At 38.2% G+C, this 19,981-nt stretch overlaps 1 protein-coding gene and 1 long non-coding RNA gene across 2 annotated transcripts; both read left to right on the top strand.

Moving 5' to 3' along the window:
- The first annotated feature begins 150 nt into the window (after positions 1 to 150).
- On the top strand, positions 151 to 1,748 carry LOC116166956. Its single transcript, XR_004144442.1, has 3 exons — positions 151 to 165; positions 1,225 to 1,384; positions 1,534 to 1,748. It is a non-coding gene; the product is annotated as an uncharacterized LOC116166956 (long non-coding RNA).
- Positions 1,749 to 17,128: 15,380 nt separating this feature from the next.
- Positions 17,129 to 19,750, top strand: LOC116167416. The gene is made up of 3 exons (XM_031482777.1): positions 17,129 to 17,362; positions 18,829 to 19,244; positions 19,293 to 19,750. The coding sequence occupies exons 2-3, from the start codon at positions 18,933 to 18,935 to the stop codon at positions 19,335 to 19,337; spliced, it is 357 nt and encodes a 118-aa protein (XP_031338637.1). The 5' UTR covers positions 17,129 to 17,362; positions 18,829 to 18,932; the 3' UTR covers positions 19,338 to 19,750.
- The last annotated feature ends 231 nt before the right edge of the window (positions 19,751 to 19,981 follow it).

Below are 19,981 nucleotides of genomic sequence, written 5' to 3' on the forward strand. Positions count from 1 at the left end.
TCATAATAACATGTGTGTTAAACAGACGTAAATGCGATGCACAGAATTTTCTGTTCTTACCAAGGTGAACTTGGAAGTCGCCATGTCGATGTTTATTTACTATTTTAAATTTAGCGCCAATATCTTTAGTAACTTTTGTTCGGTATCGGTGGTGTGGTATGGATGGTAAGTATCTGAGGTTAGCGGGTGGAAAAATGGCTGCTTTGTGAGCTTGTTCACTTTTCGCGGTAGTTTGTGTGCTGATTGCTTCAGTTTTTTAACGTTGTGATTTACTTTTGTGTAAAAATCAGGAAAGTATTTAGTTTTATCGTTATTATTCATTGTTGTATAAAAACGACGAATTGGGCTGATATCCTTATATTCATTGTGGGTTCATAGCTGGAACATGCTGGCGAAGTCTGTAATAATTTTTTTCCAACCATGAAATATTTATATACCATTTACTTGTAAAATAATTAGACAATGGATAATATTTTTCACAATGTGTAATGTGTTTCTTTATACAGGGTGTTAATGTGACTATGTTACAACGCTTTAGGGCAGAAAGGGGAGCTCATATCTGATCTTTTTTGCCAATAAACTTATAGTCGGAGATGCCTCTTCTTAGAGATACACGCCTACCAATATTTAAGAAATAGACCTGCACGGTCACCAGATCTTACCCCTTTAGATTTTTATTTGTGGGGGCACATGAAAAGTCTGGTATATGAAACTCCTGTAGAGTCCGAGGAAGATCTGGTGGCCAGAATTACTGTTGCATCAAACATCATCCAGGACACTCCAGGCACATTTGGCAAGATCAATTTTAATATGCTACGCCGATATAATACGTGCATTGAATGTCGTGGTCAAAATTTTGAGCACCTCTTATAAGTTTGACATTAGTTTTTCATTTGTTTTTTGTGTCATATCATAGGAAGTATGATTTTAAATAAAGTTTTGTTCAAACCCAATAAACTATTTCTTAAATATTGGTAGGCGTGTATCTCTAAGAGGAGGCATCTCCGACTATAAGTTTATTGGCAAAAATGATCAGATATGAGCTCCCCTTTCTACCCTAAAGCGTTGTAACATAGTCATTAACACCCTGTATAAAGTACCATATGCCACAAATTTCTCTTCGGCATGGTAATTAGCTGTTAGTACTCGAAGGTGCATAAACCTTTAGTCAAATATTTGTAATTGCCAAACCTCTCATCTTTTTCTTTTCATTATTTATTTCAGATTTCATACATGAAGAATATTGGCGGTCACGACCCAAAGGACAACATTAACCGATGTCTATCCCGTGTTTTTACTAACAATTTAGGGGTACAGTGCTCCTGGATGGGCCACAGAGGCAATTTCAAGGTTCAAAACCTCACGATCATGAACGCTATTATTGGTAAGACGGCACATTTCAAATTTTACGATTAACAATTATAATTGACTAGATATTAGTAGTAGTGTTTTTGTAAGCCTTAGTTTATTGTAAAAAAATTAATCCCACATTTATTTCAATTAAGATTACTGATTCATATTTTGTTTGTTTAGAAGTGGTAATGCTGCGCTACAATAGCTTAATTCAACTCAGCGATCTTGAGCGAAATGTGGGAGAATGGTTTCGTCTTAGCAAACAAAGACTGCAGCGAGGCAAGGAAAAGGATAAGGAAAATGTCAACAATTCGTAGTATACGTTTGTCCTGAAGCAATATTTAAGAATTCATTTTATTTATTTTCCTGTTGATTGTTGTTTTTTATAAATTGTATTTTTTTATATTAATATGGTATTTTATGTTATCAAAAATCTCTAAACCTTCCCCATATAGTTTTATTCGTTGAAGTTTTTAAAAATAACAGCGACTATAGTTTCGGCGTACTGCCATCATCAGGCGACTAGAAGTGTTAAAAATAACAGCGACTATAGTTTCGGCGTACTGCCATCATCAGGCGACTAGAAGTGTTAAAAATAACAGCGACTATAGTTTCGGCGTACTGCCATCATCAGGCGACTTCTAGTCGCAATTCCTAATGTATGATTCAGAAGCTAGACTTCCTTCTGGTCGGATATTAATTTTTTCCACACAATCAAATCTATTACTGTTGGCGGAGAGCAGAGAGTGGTTTGCGGATGGGACTTTCAGCACGGCACTGCTCTTTTTGCACAGATTTAGATGTTGTGCGATATAACATAGTGATTCCTGTGGTGTACGCTCTCCTCCCGAACAAAACACGCGCATCGTACGTTAAGCTCCTTCAAGAACTTAAGCGTATTCAGGTGGGCCTGCAACCTATGCAATTGATGACTGATTTCGAGCACGCCGCGATGCAAGCTTTTCAGCAGGAATTTCCAGAAACCAATAGAAGTGGTTGTTTTTTTCATCTCACTCAATCCGTTTGGAGGAAAGTGCAGGAGCAAGGTTTAAAGGCAAGGACGGACATTTTTCAGTCAGTATGACTATAATAAATTGAAATCATCTCTTGTTAGGTTCGCTACGAACAAGATTACCAATTTGCTCGTTGGGTACGCATGATTCCGGCATTAGCATTTCTTCGTCCTGAGAATGTGTCCGACGCTTTTGAAGACTTAAACCGGAGACGAAGAATTTCCCGAAGATACCATTGTAATAGTGAATAACTTTGAAGACACATACATTGGCCGAAGACAAAGACGAGGGCGACAAAATCCGCAATTTCCAATTCCACTGTGGAACATGTACCAATGAACAATTAATAGGCAGCATCGTACGAACAACGATGTCGAAGGTTGGCATAGAAGTTTCCAGGAAACTTGTGGGTCACTTTTTCCACATATTTACCGGTTTGTAAAATGCTTGAAAGCACAACAAGGGATTCATAATTATGAGATACTCCAGTTAATCGCTGGTAACCCCGGAAATCCACGAAACAAGAAATATGCAGCAATTTCAGCCAGGGTTAAAGCGCTTTGCGAAGACATAGACAATCGTGGAGTGATAGATTTTTTACGCGGCATAGCTTATAACTATGAATTTTAAAAACTACATCTTTCGTATATATTACATTTTTTATATCATTATAGTAAATAAATGAATTGAAAATCGCTTAAGGTGTGTCGTAGTTTTCACCTTTTTTTAAATATTTTATACCTCTGAGATGTGATGATTGAGGTATTCCAGGGATAAAACGTGGGAGGATGAACTTTCCGGGTACGGGATGTAACGGAACGAAGTTTCCCGGGGACAACATGTGAGATACGAACGTTCCCTCTGCTCACCATAAACCACTCAACACTTCACAGTTCAAACCGTATCAAAATGCGTAGTTACATTAAGTTTAAATCGAAACCGTAAAAAGAACACTATGTATTAGTCATTGACACAGTATGTAAGAAAAGGTAACTGCAAAACATAAAATATGTCATCTGGTTGTTCGGAGGAATAAGCCGAACAATGAACCAAAGGTTTGGTGTTTGGTTGATTATCGTGACCAGGACACATAGCTTGTGCTTATGCAACAATATATAAAGAGCGACTCGTACATATGCTCCGATCAATGGGCGAGTCGGTGATGTTTTTTCAGGTCACGACATGGTAAACCACAGTGTGCAGTTAACCCACCAAGAGACGAAGATCCGGTTTGGGTTCCTGAAGGAAGGTTCCACGTCAACTGTTTAGACCACCTCCACGACCTTTATCTTTCAGGATCCACACCAACCGAACAGAGAGATCGTGGCGTGACTTGAAGGAACAGCTCTGAACACTCAACACCCTGGACCTCTGCGACGCATACATCGGGGAGTGTATGTACAGAAGAAATGTGTTAGATGGAGATATCGACACAAGTGCACGTTTCGAGCGGTTTCTTCGTGACATTGCACGAACATATCCCGATTCCCGGTGTGGGACTGGGACCAATTGTCGCCGTTTTAGACGAGTGCGAATGCGTGCCGCCATAATGGGGTTCTTGGGACGATGATAACCTAACTGCATTTGCTGTTTCTATCCATATATCATACTGGTACTCCTACAATCTCCACTTTATACAGTACCATATAGCGGGCAGCTAGAAAACGCCGATAATCCCATTTTTTTTAAATGATAAATATGTATCATTACAATGAAATTTTGTAGCTGGATTCATATTTGTAGATCGGAGTTCGAGAATTGGCAATGTAGGCCAAACAAAAGGGAAGGCACGACATCTCCGTTAGTTATGACACGAATTGCATGGGGGAGTGTAAAGCCTGTATATACATTTTGGGACATATTATCGTAGACACCCCAGAGCCCTACTCTAACCGAGACCTTAGCCGTAAAGAAAAATATGGACATCAAATACCCAAAATTAACTACATTTCTGAAACGCCAGAATGTAAGTTACATACCAACACACGTACGTTTTCATGGAAACTACTTTACCTCCCGTAGGGAGTTTTTGATTACTTTACCTCCCGTAAAAAGTAAACGCATACTTTGCTCTAGCAAATGACTGGGCAAAATCTGGTTTTCGGTAGAGTTCGGAGATAACAAAATTTGTTGTGGCTAGCCCCACTGCACAGATACCACCCGTACACGCGCGATTCTGCCTTTTTATGCCTATGAATATGTGTACCAAATTTGCTTCCAATCGGTTCAATCGGAAATGAGAGTGTGACGCACTTGCGCATGCGCGATCTGCCCAAAAGCTTTTCCTGTTATGTGTAAAGCGGCCTACTCACTACCTATGTGTTGATGCGTTCATTCGTCGGAATGATTCATGAATTTACGTGGCTATGCATCATGATTTTTTGTCGTCTTGCAGGGAGAAACAAAACCGTAGGCATGTTTCCCCTTAAGCAGCGAGTATTGATTAGTTAAAATAAACAAATCTGTAAACTTTCAAACATGTACCTACTGATCACATTTGCTATTTCCTTGAGAATAATAATAAATATCGCTTCATAATATTCATTTCGTGAATGTGAGTACATGCCTTAACAAAATTGTGCTTGCATAATTTCTTAACATCGATTTATAATTCACGAGATTAAAATTATTAAGTTCTTTCCTTCCTTAAGTAAATTGCTAGCAGAAAAGTTGATGTGAAAGTCAATATTACTGGAGAGTTCAAAGTTTCATACATGTTGAAGTTGAAACTAGAAACAAATACTCATATTGTTACATTTATTCCGATAAGTTGAGGTTTTAGAAAGTCGCGCAAAAGCTTCATTGTAAGCATACCTACGTTTTACGGAGGTAACAAGTTTAAATCATGGCTTATTTATTTTGGACGTGTCCGAGACCATCGCTGACCGGAAACAAACTACGCGCATTTAAACCTCATAAAAGAACCTTATTACTACTTTTTAATACGTTTCACAACTTTACGGCAAAATAGGGGATAGTTGTTATTGGTCTATAAAACCCATTGCTGAAAGAAGTACGTTTAAAACCAAGTAAAGGCATGAATCGCCCTAAAGTTATTTGTATTCCGCTCCAGAATTTGCTGTTATAGTCACAAACAATTTCGAATCAATTTGTAATGTGCTACGTGTTATATTGTCTTTTTCGCATTATTTTGAAGATGTCCAGACAAATATATCTTTATACTCGGCTCTAAGAAAAGCGATTATAAGACCCCTACTAGGGATGGTATAAGCTTAATATGAGTTTATTTATTGCTGAGAAGTAGATCCACCGACTAGCTAGGAAGCATCGAAGGTTTAACGAAGAATTATTTTTGTTTTACGGTCCCTCTATTAAACCTATATATTTTTATTACGATCAATCGTTGAAATTTGCAGCTTTCCAGATCCCTTCAATATTTGTTCAAATAGAGTTTACCTCGTTTTGGTAGTAGCCGAGTGATCATGCGTCGGGTCATAATGTATAAAAATGAATCCCTATTTCCCTTGGTTACGCCATAACTTTTACCGATTTCATTCATCTTTTCGTTGGAGTTGTAGGTATGCATTTGTATAAGGTGTTACCAGTGGTAATAGACACACCACACCGATTGGGATCCGAATCGATTTCACGAGCTTTGACGGTAGCCCTGCATGATCAAAATGCGTTCAACAATCGGAAGAACTTCACCTCTAGTGAGGAAGGTATTGCGTAGGAATTCAGGGAAAAGTATTTCGTTGAGACACCCGCAACTACGGAATGGGACATTTCATTGCCGCCATTTCTAGACCGCCACTTCATTGCCGTGTCAACTCTTTGCAGACCCATCTCATTACCGATCCAACTCATAGCCAGTACGAATTGGTTATAGAATGAAATTTGAGACCGGTCCTGTTTTAGGTGAAGGCACCTAATCTTAGGTAAAGAATCCAATAATTGGTTTCCGCGGTAAATTCGCGTTTATTGTTTACAAACACAAGCATTACGTACCTAGGTATGTGTTTGTGTTTTCCAATAAATCTCAATTCGGATACTCAGGATTAACTTTATTTGAAACTTAAAACGAATTCTTTACAACGTTCATCAAAGTGTGTCTAAAAATAGCTAATAATCTAATGGCGATCAACTTAAAAGTAACTAACTTCGTGTAGCTTACAAAACTACAACGTTGCCAAATTAACTAAATTACGATATCAAACAGTATGCTTTTGTGATAAGAAAGATTATTATAATGTAAAGTACAATTTCAAAGGAAAATCATCAATATAACTAGAATAACTAGAATAGTTCTTGTCTAGGTTCTTGTTTTCCTTTGAAATTGTACTTTACATTATAATAATGAAAGTCATTAAGTGTAGGTACCTGTTACCATTGTATTAGGTGTACATTCAAGTTAAGAGGGTAGGTAGGTATTATACATACTTAGTCAAGATTAATAGAATAAAGACTGGGTGTGCCACGGGTACCTAATGATATTGTTATTTCCCTCCTAATTACCTTCCCGTTGTTCTTTCACTTTTGGGGTAGAAATATAATTTTTCACCGTAACTAGTTTAGTCTATGCCACCGTTTCTCAAAGTGGGGTACGCGTACCACTGGGGGTACGCCATTGAATGATAGGGGGTACGCGAAAAAATTTACGTAATGGTGGCAGCTTACAATAAGCGTGACGGCGCACGGGCAAAGTCGCACTTATTTATGTGAGAGTGGGGTTTCACACCTGGTCATGTTAAAGACGAAATATAGGAATCGACTGACCGCCGAATATCAATCAAGACTAAAAAATTGAGCAAAATTGCTCCGAGAATCGACTCCATTTGCGAAAAAAAACAAGCCCACCCACCACATTAATTTCAGTAGGTATAAGGTAGCTACTTATTGAAGTGAAGGGTTGTAGGGTGAGTAGGCTCAAATTTTTTTGAACCTACTCACCCTATACAAACCTTCACTTCAACACCACCTAAAGCCGAAAGAAAAATAAACCTTTTAGTAGCTACTTATGTTATTTTTTAAATTATTTTATTTTTTATTAAAAATAGTTCTTTTGTTTTTTTTTTAGAAAATACCTTATTTGTTTTACCAAATTTAAAACATGATTTTTTAAATAAAATGCCTATCTGTAGTCTGTATTTTTTAAAGGGGTTCGCCGTGGGCTTGACAGTCCAATAGGGGTACGTGGAACAATTAAGTTTGAGAAACCCTGCTATGCAAACAAGTTCTAGGAACGACAACGTGGTAAAGAATATAATTATAAAATATGAATAATGATATCTTAACTCAACGAGGGCGCGAAAAGTTTAATCACTCAAATTATTTATATGTGTACGAAAAAACTAGTAAGCGTGATGAATCAGTGAAGTTTTGGATTTCTGAGCAAATTGGGAGATGTGCTAGAATCCATGTTCAAAATGGAACTGTGATTAAAGAAATAAATCATCACACACATGATCCGAGTCCTGCAAATGTGGAGGTTGAAACATTTATAAGTAACATTAAAAGACGTGCAGAAGCAACACAAGAAAGTGAGTATATTGATTGTTTTTTTTTTAATATTTTGCAATGAAATACTATTCGAAAAAGTACCTACATAATTAAAATTTAAGTTTTTTACCATCCTGTGGTTTTTTATTCTTAACCTCTGTTGGTTATTATGTAATGTACATCAATTTTATAATTTGGTACTTTATAGCTACAGCACAAGTGATAAATGCTATCTCGGAGAATACAGACAGATGTATATTAGGGAATGTACCTAATATAGCTGCTTTAAAAAAATGTGTTAGAAGAAAAAGAAGAGAAATTCTCGCACCGCCAGTCCCGATGAATTTAACGGAATTAGTGATTCCCCAAGACTATATTATTTATAACGTTGCAGGGGTAGAAGAATTGTTTCTAGTAGCCGAAAGAGGAGTTGATAATAAAAAATACTCATATTTGGCCGCGAATCATGGCCACCCTTTTTACAGACTGATGTATGGTATGCGGATGGAACCTTCTCTATAGCACCATCACTATTTCACCAAGTGTATGTCATTTCTGTGAAAAAGCATGGTGGAGTATTGCCGGTAATTTATGCTGTCCTTCCTAATAAAAGAAGAACGCCGTACAACTTGTTATTCGAAACATTGAAAGAGCTTGTGCAAAATTTGAATCCTGGTTCTATTTGTTGCGACTTTGAATCGGCAGATTTTACGGCAATGCAACAGAATTTTGATGGTGTTACAATAAAAGGCTGTTTTTTTCACCTTGTGAAGAATATGAAACATAAACTGTCGCAGTTAGGTCTGCTGAGAAGGTATGCAAATGAAGTGCAATTCGCACTGCACGCAAAAATGATTGTAGCTGTAGCATTTGTGCCACTTGAGCATATCGATGCTGTAATACTTGAATTGGACAATTTTTCGCATGCTGATTTGCGTCCATTACTTAACTGGTTCGAAGATAATTACATGGGGCGTCCAAATCGGCGAGAGGATGGACAAGAGGCGCCAATTTTCCCTATTTCTATGTGGAATCTTTACAATAGGGTGCTGAACAACGAAGACAGGACGAATAACCATCCTGAAGAGATTAATCGTATGTTGAAAAGTCAACTCGGTATACAACATCCAACAATATGGCAATTCATCAACACCATTAGAAAACTGCAGAAAGGCAGAGACTTGTACTACGAGCAGTTAATTGCAGGTAAGGTGGTAAACATAATCGAATAATTGAAACTAACCCTTATTTATTTATTACGCAGGTAACCGTCCTCCGCTAAAACTGCGAAAATACAGGGACACTGATCAACGAATTCTTCGGTTAGTAGAAGATTTTATTAATAGAGTTAGAGAACCCATTGACTTTTTACGAGGGATAGCCTATAATTATGGAACAATAAAACTAGTCTTAGTTACCTTTTACATTTGTTACCGATAGAAATTATAGTGATATAAATTGTACTTATTCAGAAGTTTGTTTATTATATGATCAATAGTGATATATGGCAATCAGAGGGCAATACTTATCTATAGGAAATTTCAAGGAAATAGCTGGGAAATATGTAGAAAACGGAAGAAATTAGAGAACGTTCTGCGGAAATAGGAGGAATTGTCAATTCCTATCTAAAATAAGTCTTGACCAACCCTCGTAAAAACCTCGAATTCTCGACCTTTTCTGCTGTGGGTGAAACAAGGGGCAAATTACTTGTATGCAAGGGGCAAATTCTCTCTTTTAAGTCATCCTTCCCGATCTCCAGAGTGTTTCTTGACAAATAAACTGGCTGTATCTAGAGCAATAAAAACTTTTATCCAGTGCGCTACAATATTAAATACATACACGACGATAACTGCCGATTTCATGTAACTGGCGATGAACTGGCCGGCGATGAATCGGCCGCGCAGGATAAACGTAGTACCAGTAACTGGGATTATTACACAATGTTGCGGAATTACACTAATATGGCAATTGACAATGAAAAAAAAGCTTACTTCAATCACAAATTGCGTAATTCAGATAAAAAATCTATGTGGAATGAACTTAAAACACCTATCGGCCGACAAAAAAAACAATTTTTAGATGATAATTTTGATGTAGATTTTTTTTAATAATGATATTGTTCCTGACATTTCAATTGATCATAATCTGCTCTCATTCTATTCAAACAATTCTGCATCAAATTTCGATGATCAATTTCATTTCAGAGCCGTCAGCTGCCACACGGTGCTTGAGATAATTGATTCTAACAAGAGTAAAGCCATGGGTGCCGATGGGATCAGTGGCGTTATGTTAAAAATGTGCCGTCCTTATGTTGTGCAGTTCATTACTCACATATAAATTGCTGTTTACTGGATGCCGTTTTCCCTAATGCATGGAAGTACGCTCTAGTAACCCCTGTAGCAAAAAATAATCAACTCTCTGGCTATAATGATTTCAGGCTCCCGTTTCTATTTATAATTATAGAAAAAATAATTAGCCATCAACTAAAGAATCATTTGCAGACTCATAATATTATCCCCCCCATTTAATCAGGTGTTCGTTCGTCATATAGCTGTACAACTGCACGTGTTTTTTGTGATTTTTATATCAAAATCAAAATGAACATAAATATTTTCGACTCTGACGAATTTCTTTGAAGAATATGACGATTTGGAATTCTTTACACAGTTTCGTCTACAAAAGCGTACATGTGAAATGCTCCTAGAAATGATTCAGCATAGAATTCAAAGTACCACAGACAAATCATGCGATAACACCAACAGGAAAGTATCTCTTAAGTTTACGTTTTTATGCAACATGCTCATTTGAGTTGCAGATTTTGCAGGTGTTAGCAAAACCTCTGCCTGTGGCATTGTAACTCAGGTGACCAATGCAATCACCTCTTTTCATAATAACTTCATAACACTTCCTACTATACCCTTGAATTTTTCAACCAAGCTAACTAGCACATCTACTTCATCAGATGTAAAATTACTGCACCTTTTTTTACCCTCGCCACTTTCCATCATTTCTAAGACCCGCGAAATCAATACACAAATCACAAAAAATTCTGTAATCAGTACAAATGTCAGAACAAACTGAACTAATAGGCGTACAAATGAGCTACTCCCCGGATATACGAGGTATAGCTATTCTAGGGTGATCGGATGACTGTAGAACGCAACTCAAAAATTTAACCGTGTAGGTATAAGCTTATCCCTGGTATACCAATTCTCGGTTTTATTCTCGCATTCTAGAACCGGCCCTTAAGAGCTCATGATAATAATCAAAACTTTATTAACTCTATTGTATTTTACAAAGGCGTTCGATACCATAAATCATGAACTCCTTCTGTCAATTTTAAAGTATATCGGTTTGTCTCAAGCCACCTGGATTGTTTAAATGTTACCTTACTAATAGGAGTCAATGGGCCGTATGAATAAAAGTAAGCAATGCTTATACTTGCAAAATTCAAAGTAAATACTCGTAACAGTCCCTTCATACTGGTCTGTTTAGCATGGTTTAGCAGCGCTGCACTGCGTCCTGTCCTTCTGCTTAGAAGCGCTGCTAAGTCGCCCAGTGCGAAGGAGCACTTAAGAGTATTTACTTTGAATTTTGTAAGTATAAGCATTTGCTTACTTTTATTCATACGGGCCAATGTGTAAAGCTACCTAAATCTAGATCAAGTTTTAAACGTCTGCATAAAGGTGTACCACAAGGGTCAATTCTCGGTCCACTACTATTTGTAATTTACACAATGAACATTTCGAAGTACGTGTCTCATTGTAAGGTACACGAATGCCGATGATTTATCTTCCCTTTAAAGTTGATAATGTAGAAGACGCAGTATCTCGCATGAACGAAGATTTGAGTAAACTTTTAAGAGGCGTGTCAAAAACATGCGCTGATCTTAAATCCGTCGAAATCTTGTGCTGTTATGTTTGGTCGTATAAGTGACAGATTGGTGGTGTTCTATTAGATAATTATTTTCGGTTTAGAGATCAAATTTGGGTGTACCTGCAACGAGCGTACCTTAACCTAAAACTAATCTACCCACATTTGTTTTTGTATTATCGTTGTTTTTTTTACGAGTTGTACTAAAGGTTGTTTTGCTGACAAGATCAAATAAAGACATTTATGATTATTAGTATTCTACCAAATTCAGATATGGCTTGGTAGTAACAAAAATACCGAACAGTGGGGATGGAAGAAAACGAACGGCTCATTGCAACCTATTACAACACTCCTTTACTCGACCACCACAATTGGTACTAGTGTACTACACCTTATTTCGTATAACTGTACAGGTGATTGTTCCTCCAAGTGTGGGTGCAGAAAAGCAGGATTAAGATACTCGCAAATATGCGGAAATGGTCAGGGAGTACAATGCATACATGGAGTAAATTTGCGAAAATCTTGACGATCCCGAAGACAGATCCAGTGCACGATTAACAACACAGATGTACAATTGTGAAAAAAATATTTCATTATTAAAAAATGCCCCAACGTATTTTTTAATAGGATTTTACTGCCACTTCCTGTTAAAAACGTGAAAATCCAGTGCACCCTAGGTTTTTTGAGCATGACCACTCCGGCACACCTTTTGTGGTTAGGGACTCCTTGCTTCTTTGAAATATACATATTTTCAAACGTCTATACCAAGTTTCAACCGCTTCGCAATTTTTTGCCTATTTTGGACAATTTGCCTGTACCATTGTTTTGATAGTACTGTGTGCAGTGGCCCCGCTATTATTGGTTTTGATTCCAAGAATGGGCTGTAGAAATTGACCAATTCCAAGAAGGCTTGGACTTTTTCCTCGGCCAGCTCTAGTCCTTTGGAACTAATTGTATGACTTTGAAAGTAGAATACACATTTTCCTTCTTTAAGTTTAAGGTAATCTTCCCTTCCCTTCTTTAACACCTTGTTCACCGTTATATGATAATTGGCACATATCCGGATTTCGTTGCGACGTGTTAAACCACCGCAACTATGGGCGTGGTCCACATGAGTTGAGTCACACGTTCAATGACTCCTTGCTACTGAAGGCGATCCAGTTCATCCTCAATCATAGGCCTTCCGTACCTTACATACAATCGGACTAATATCTCGTGGCAAATTGAGGCTAATTGGAGGGCCTCGGAACACGCCCAATGTTCCATCAAACTCTTTCACAGGTTCCCGTTCTAATTCAAATGGATTCACGCTATAAAGTACCGAGTCGTGCACTTTGTTAATTCCAGATACGTTAATGTTCAACGGCTCAAACCAGTTTCGTCCTAAAATGTTCACCACTAGCGTTCTCTTAATTATGATCACAGGAAGAGCTCTGGTAGTTCCCCAATACTATCGAATTCCATTCTAATTTGGGCTTCCTCTTCGCAATTTATTGAAGCAGCCGGCACTAATTACGATATAGGCCGCGCCACTGTCTACTTCCATGCAGTATGCAGTACTATTAAGTAAGCTTGTCAGGATCCCACGTCGATACTTTGTGAATCGAATACTCGCTATTCACTGTCGCTCTCCTTATCTTGTTGACCGGAGTCGTTATCAGGCCCCACTCCTCTTACCTGTTCCGACCGCCTGTTAACTCGGTTTCGCTTCTTCTTCAGACATGCTCTCTCGATATGCCCCACTTTCGCGCAAAAACGACATGCCACTGTTTTAAACCTGCATGTTTCGGCCGATTGCCATTTGTCACACCGAAAACATAACCTTGTCGCTGTCTTCCGATTGTCTTATTTTCTTTAAAAACTCATCGGGAGTTCCCGCAGGGCTGGCACATTTCTTGCAGTAAGTAATACACGAATTTGTTGAACTAGATGAGGAATTTGAACACGGATCAGACGGGAACCAAAGCTTTATGGATAGGAATGGTAACGATGTGCGAAATGACTGCACGACGACAGTAGACCTAAAAATCCTGGAATATATGAATGACGCTGACAATATGATTAATACCTCCCTAAATAAATACCCTCTCCTCAAACTTTATTTTATGCGTTAATACGTGACATCCTCGGTTCCTGTAGATTCGCCGAAATTGTCAATGCTTCAAGACGCCACACACTTTTTGATGGTAATAGTTATTAAAGAAGTAAGTAATGTTTTTAGCTATTATTTTTATTTATAAACAATTGATTCATTACTTTTTATTGGTACTTTAACATACGCTGTATTTTTGTGTAAGATAGTTTTTAAGAATAAAATATTTGCGTTAACTTTTCTTTATTTGCCACTTACGCATTCACCATTCTTTCTCACACGTTTTTTACAGCGGAGAATATAGTGATAATTGAATTAGCCGTTCAAAAAAGTGCATTATCAAAAGAAAATCAGATAATTCTTTTTGTGGTAACTATAGTAATTAATAATTTTGATTAAGACAGGAAATAAACTTTTTTATAATCTAATTACGTAGACATAACACAATTTGTTCTGTTGTCAGACACCGATTTACAGTATATGTGCGTACATTATTTAGATTGAAAAGTTTCGGCAAACTACACCCAGTAAGCGGTTCTTTGATTTAATTCGTCTTTAATTTAATTCTAGCTATGGCTACTGTTAGTTGTAAGAGTACTAAAGTAACAAAATAGTTTTAATAGAAAATCCTGGTGCGACATACAACATGGAATACAACGAAGTTACTGAATACATTTTTAATGTTAACACAATAACGGATCTAATTCGTAATTGATTGTTTGCTCTTATACACTATGACTGACGAGAAAAAGCAGCAACAAAAATTGATTATGATACTACTAGAGAAGAACCGTAGATATCATCAATCATAGCTGGCAATGATGAAGTGTCCGGTTTCCTTCGTGACAGGTATATAAACCAATATATGAGTTACATTCCTGTACCTTCTTGTAAATAGTAGCAACTGAGATTCTGTTTCACGAGAACATCCATCCCGGCGACTTACACCCCGGCACCGTTTTCCCGGCGACCATTATCCAGACATCGGTCATCCCGTCGACGACCTATCCCGATCATGCACACTTTCCTAACGTCGCGTTGTCTGTCCAACCCCATGGTTCTTTTGTTGGACATAAACAATGATATAGCGATGATGTAGCGGTTGTCAAATTAGGTGCCGAAAGTGGTGACGACGCATTGTAATTATATAAATACAGGAGACCGAGATATGCAAGGAAGCTCAAATAAGCCGTCTTGTTTACACAATTGCCATCGGTGCAAACGATTCATTTTTAGAAAATTGTGTTTTACCATTTACCTACGCAGGTAGATACCAGAAAACTTTATCTATCTATAAATGGCGTAATTTCAGTTTGATACTATAGTGATAGTCCCTATTCAGAAAATCACACTCTATAAAATAACAAATATGAAAACATAATTCCAGTAAATTGGTTCAATATAATAAACATGAATTTACTTCATATGTTTACCGCGTCTTAAATGTTTTCTATCTCCCCGATCGCAGAGTTCAAACTGCCTGGACGACCGAAGCCGGGATGGTCATGTTGATTCTTGACTCTTGAAGAGCTCTCGAACTTCGAAAGGGTATTCTGTTGTACAGTATTATTGAATCGAAATGTTCCAAAAAGGTACTTTGTAGGTATAGGCGATATTCCCAAAAAACAAAAATATCTCTCACAAATTCAAAAAAATTAGGAATTCAGTCGGTTCCATAGCACACTAACACTTAAACTGAGAAATTGTCTTCGTTCAAATCTCATAGTGCGGGTTAATATCCAACAAAGGAAAAAATTTCAGTGGTAGTGGCGAAACTTTTGCTTCAAGATTCGTTATACTGTGATGTTGAACCCCTACCGATAGGCAACACATCTTACAACTAAAGGAATTTTAGAATCCCGTTTTGCGCAGACGTGAATTTAGTACAGAAAGCTGGAGAGTGGCGTCGGCGGGAGCACTGGTGGTCCAGATTTTGATGGTGGAGTAGCGGTTTTGTGTGCTTTTCAAAGTTTAGTTAGTGTTTGATATATTTTTTCCAAGCGATATCAAGGTAGTACTCGTTTTATTTAAGCTATTTTAAATTCTATGTTTAAATTTCATGCCTTATTTGTTTTCGTTTTGACTTTTTCTTTAGATTTGACCTCTGCTGATTGCAGGCATGGCGTGGGCGGCTATTGTTTGAGTTTAGCGTTAAATGAGTCATGTTTTAGCTTGGCTCCTTGTGCGCCTGATTATGCCGCAATGTTTCCCATGATTATTTGATTTGAATGTGTGGTGTGGTCTGCTTCCGCTTGAATACCCGTGTTGGCATTCTCAGGTGCACTTGCACTTGTTACGTAATAAATGAATGATAAGCAAGGTCGGGACAAGGTCATGCCTGCTCTACGTGGTTTAAAATGAACTCTTGATGTTTTTTTTTCAGGTAGTGTTTTTATACCCCAATGATTTATTTTGTTCACAATTTGTAATTATGTCAAGTGTATCTATCGTTTTTGATTAATTTGTTCAAGCCACATTTGCCTTTATTACTTGATTTTTGTTGTACGATTTGAGATGTTTGATTTTCGTATTTCTGTTTGTACATTGCTACCTGTAATTGATTTATTTCTTGTATTTGTGTTTAGCCAGGTTTTTTTTATTGCTGGTTCTTTTTTCCTGGCTTTTCGGTTTGGATTTGCTCTGCTGAACCAAGCCCCGTGCGTAATAAATTTCATTTTCTCTTTCCCTTTCGGCCGCACAAAAATTCTGTCTTTTATTTAATTCCCTTCCCGATTGTGTCTCACGTACAAACGCATAAAAGACCGCCATAGGAAAATGACAACGTAGGAGTCAATTCGTACAAATTCGTCCAAGTCGAATATTACCGAGATCTGAATGGCGCGAACTTCCGACATTTTGACAGCTAAAGTTAGATGGCGCTGTCTGCGATTTGTTTCCCCAGAGTGGCCAACTGTAAGTACAGGGTAAGTCAATATTTCCAGCACCTCCTGAGGACCCCTAGGAACATTACAATACATAGAAGAACTTTTAAGTAAGTATTAACAGTAAGTTTTTAGAAGATAGAATTGTACATTTTCGATCTCTGTAAGTAGCTACTAAGTGCAGCTAAATAATTTCTTACAGGGCACACCCTGATATTGAGATTTAGTTTAGTTAGAAATTTGATTAGAATAGAGTATATAAAATACGATCCTACAAAATAGCTAACGTTATAGTTCTAATTAAAACTTAGATGAAACAATTTTAACAAGTTGTATCCATTAAAAGTTGCACGAAATAATTTACGAGAGACCTTTTACAAAGAGGGAACTAGGCTTTCAAGTTCTAAATTATAGTAAGTGTACGTTGTTAAGATTTTATACATTAGCATCATAATTTCCAGTGAAAAGATATTTTATATTTCTCCCTCTCCTGAACCATTTATTAAACGTTACTCCCTATAGCAGTTCAATAAAAGTACAAAGTTCTGAGTGTCATATTTTCTTCGTAGGCGAGAGAGGCATTGGCGATGGTAAATGTAAAGCAGGAATTAATTGTAACGATTGTAAGCACAGCATCATTTGGGTGGATAGAAGGCTTACATCAATCAAAAGCTACGTAATTAAGGAAGGTGAGAACCAACAGTCGTTATTTGGGCGTTAATTTCGTTAGGAAAACTTTCAAACATATTTACGACGCAGTCTTCCAAAATCCAAATCGATTTACAAAGCAAAAATGATTGATTCTACGCCAGTTTTCTAAACGTTCATTTTTTCTTATGTCACCTTTTTGCAGATGTATAAGTCCTGAATTTTTTGACCTACGAGTTATTCGAATTAGACATATTCATTATCGAAATAAACGCGTAATTACACGTTTCGACAAAGATTGTCGTACCTTCTCTATTTTTATTAATCGCGCTCGGTATCCACTATAGCGTTTGCGCCAAAAATAATTCAAATTCAAAGAAGTCTTCTACACATTATTATTAAGTGCATGATTTAACTTAGAGGTCGTTACGCGAATTTCAATCGTTCGAATTTGAAATCTATAGATAACCTTGGATATCTTCCGATTGCGGGGCCATTATAAAGTTTCGCCTATTATTTTTAGGTATAAACTTAGTGTAAGGCCGTTAGCGTTGCTCAACAAAGATTTTTTTAAATTATTTCTTTCCTTGCCGACGACTTTGAACCAGTCCTGTACCACCAAGGGTCTGTCACGTTACATCTTGGCAGCCAACGTAGGGTTACGCTACACCAAATTATCATATAAAAGAGACGAGTAACAAACAAAAGGAAAATGATGCTCTTGTTCCAGTAAGTACGGTAACGTGGTTGGTTCATTCTTCTTCACTAATCTCTCTTATCAACATCGAAGGTGGTGAGCGTCGAGATCTCTTTTAAATACCTACCACCATCATAACAATTCAACAAATTGTGGAGTGGAGCGTGTGCGACAATCGTAACTGTCCTTTGCCTGAAAAGTCAGGCCATATTTTTCCTTGATAACAGCGTGACTGATAAATTCCTCTCTAGCAGTATGCCCACAAACTGTAGTTGAAGCTTATGGTTAGTTAATTTCGGTTGCATGCTTGTGAAATCTTAAATTAGTCAACAGTAACTCCTACATTACGGAGTGCATGTGGTAATATTATCAATATTAATTGTAATGTTCTCCAGCTACCAAAACGCAAAATTTATTAACAAGTTTATTATCCGGGGGGTAACACCGATTTCAACCAAATTTCACAGGGGTCAAGGGGGGGAGGGGATCCCACGATACTAAAAAACCATACCAAACCCACCGCAATTGTTTATAACAAATAATAGCTAATCACAAATTTTATGCAATGTTTCGTTACAAAAATGAAGGTGGCGCTGTGTGTATATAAATCAATAATAATCTGATTATTCATGTACGCAGGTGCAATTATTCTACCCAGCGGACACCACTTCACGGTAGACGCAATTTCGCTTTGCACCTGCTGAAAAAAACAGGCGCTTTACCTTCGCTTCGTTTATCGTTTGTATTCTGCTTTTTTCAAAGCAATCATGGCGTGTCATAGCTGTTATAATACACTTCTTTCTTTTTCAGATTTGTGGAACCGCGAACGGGACCTTATTTCTTTTTTGCAGGACCATCTTCGAGGATCTCATCTGGACGTCCCAACCGTGTGTCGATTCGTTGCGTGCTGGCTCATGGTTCACCATTCGAAGAAGATGGAAGAGCTGCAAGTTTCGTCCAGGACCTTCGTCGACTGGAGCAGTTTCTGTCGAGAGGTATGTATGCATTATTTAACACGTCGTTCCGTTCTTTTAGGTGGAGAAGGAGTAACCGTTGAGATTGACGAAGCGAAGATCGGCAAGAGGAAGTACAACCGTGGGAGAAGAATCGAGGACCAGTGGATCTTCGGAGGGTACGAGCGAGCTCGGGCAACGTTTTCATCGTTCCAGTTCCGGATCGAACCACGGATACCTTGCTTGAGCTCATACGAGAGCACATACGACCTGGTACGTAGCAGACTAGTGCGATGCTTATTTTAACGTTTACATTTTTAGGCACCACAATCATTTCCGATTGTTGGCGCTCTTACCAGTGTTTAGGTACCGAAGGCTTCCGTCACCTCTCCGTTAACCACAGCTTGACCTTCGTGGATCCCCACACAGGCGCGCACACCCACATCGAGAGGCCGTGGAGACGTGCAAGGAGGAATTCCACGATATGGTCGCAGGGAGGCGCATATGTCAGGGTATCTTGCGGAATTACCCTACTACCTCGAATTACGAATCAGGTCTGGACCATGACACTGATCATACAGGATCAAACGGACCTAGAGCAAAATCTTTCCGAAGATATCATAACCTTACTGGGAGACGACCTACAACCTGCACGAGACAGTTGCTTTGCGTTGCTCGCACGTACTCTCTAAAGCTGGAAACATACGATCTTTCATTACGACAAACATGTCCGCGCTTATATGTTCGTCAAACATTATCAATAAACGCATGATCAAACATTTCTTTAGTGATCACAGTCAGCCCTGGACGGGGCCCTCGTGGAATCGCGAACCGGAGCCTCCGTCGCGGGGCCCCGCTAAGCGCGAACCCGAGGCTCCGCCATGTGGAGTAACGAGTCAACTGGGCTCGCTCGCTTGCTGCGGCAGCGCTCCCCCTCCTCGCTCTAAATTTTCTCATGCACTAAATGTCTTGCGTGTGCGTTTCGGTTGTTTGATAAGTATCCGGTGCTG

This window comes from Photinus pyralis, unplaced genomic scaffold, assembly GCF_008802855.1.
Source record: "Photinus pyralis isolate 1611_PpyrPB1 unplaced genomic scaffold, Ppyr1.3 Ppyr1.4_LG3b, whole genome shotgun sequence".
Classification (NCBI taxonomy): Eukaryota; Metazoa; Arthropoda; class Insecta; order Coleoptera; family Lampyridae; genus Photinus; species Photinus pyralis.

Excerpts from the sequence above, each read along its gene's own strand:
- LOC116167416 (XM_031482777.1), top strand. The coding sequence starts at position 18,933 with ATGGTTCACCATTCGAAGAAGATGGAAGAGCTGCAAGTTTCGTCCAGG. Across the intron at positions 19,245-19,292 it reads ACGAGAGCACATACGACCTG|GCACCACAATCATTTCCGAT; the intron begins GTACGTAGCAGA and ends TTACATTTTTAG.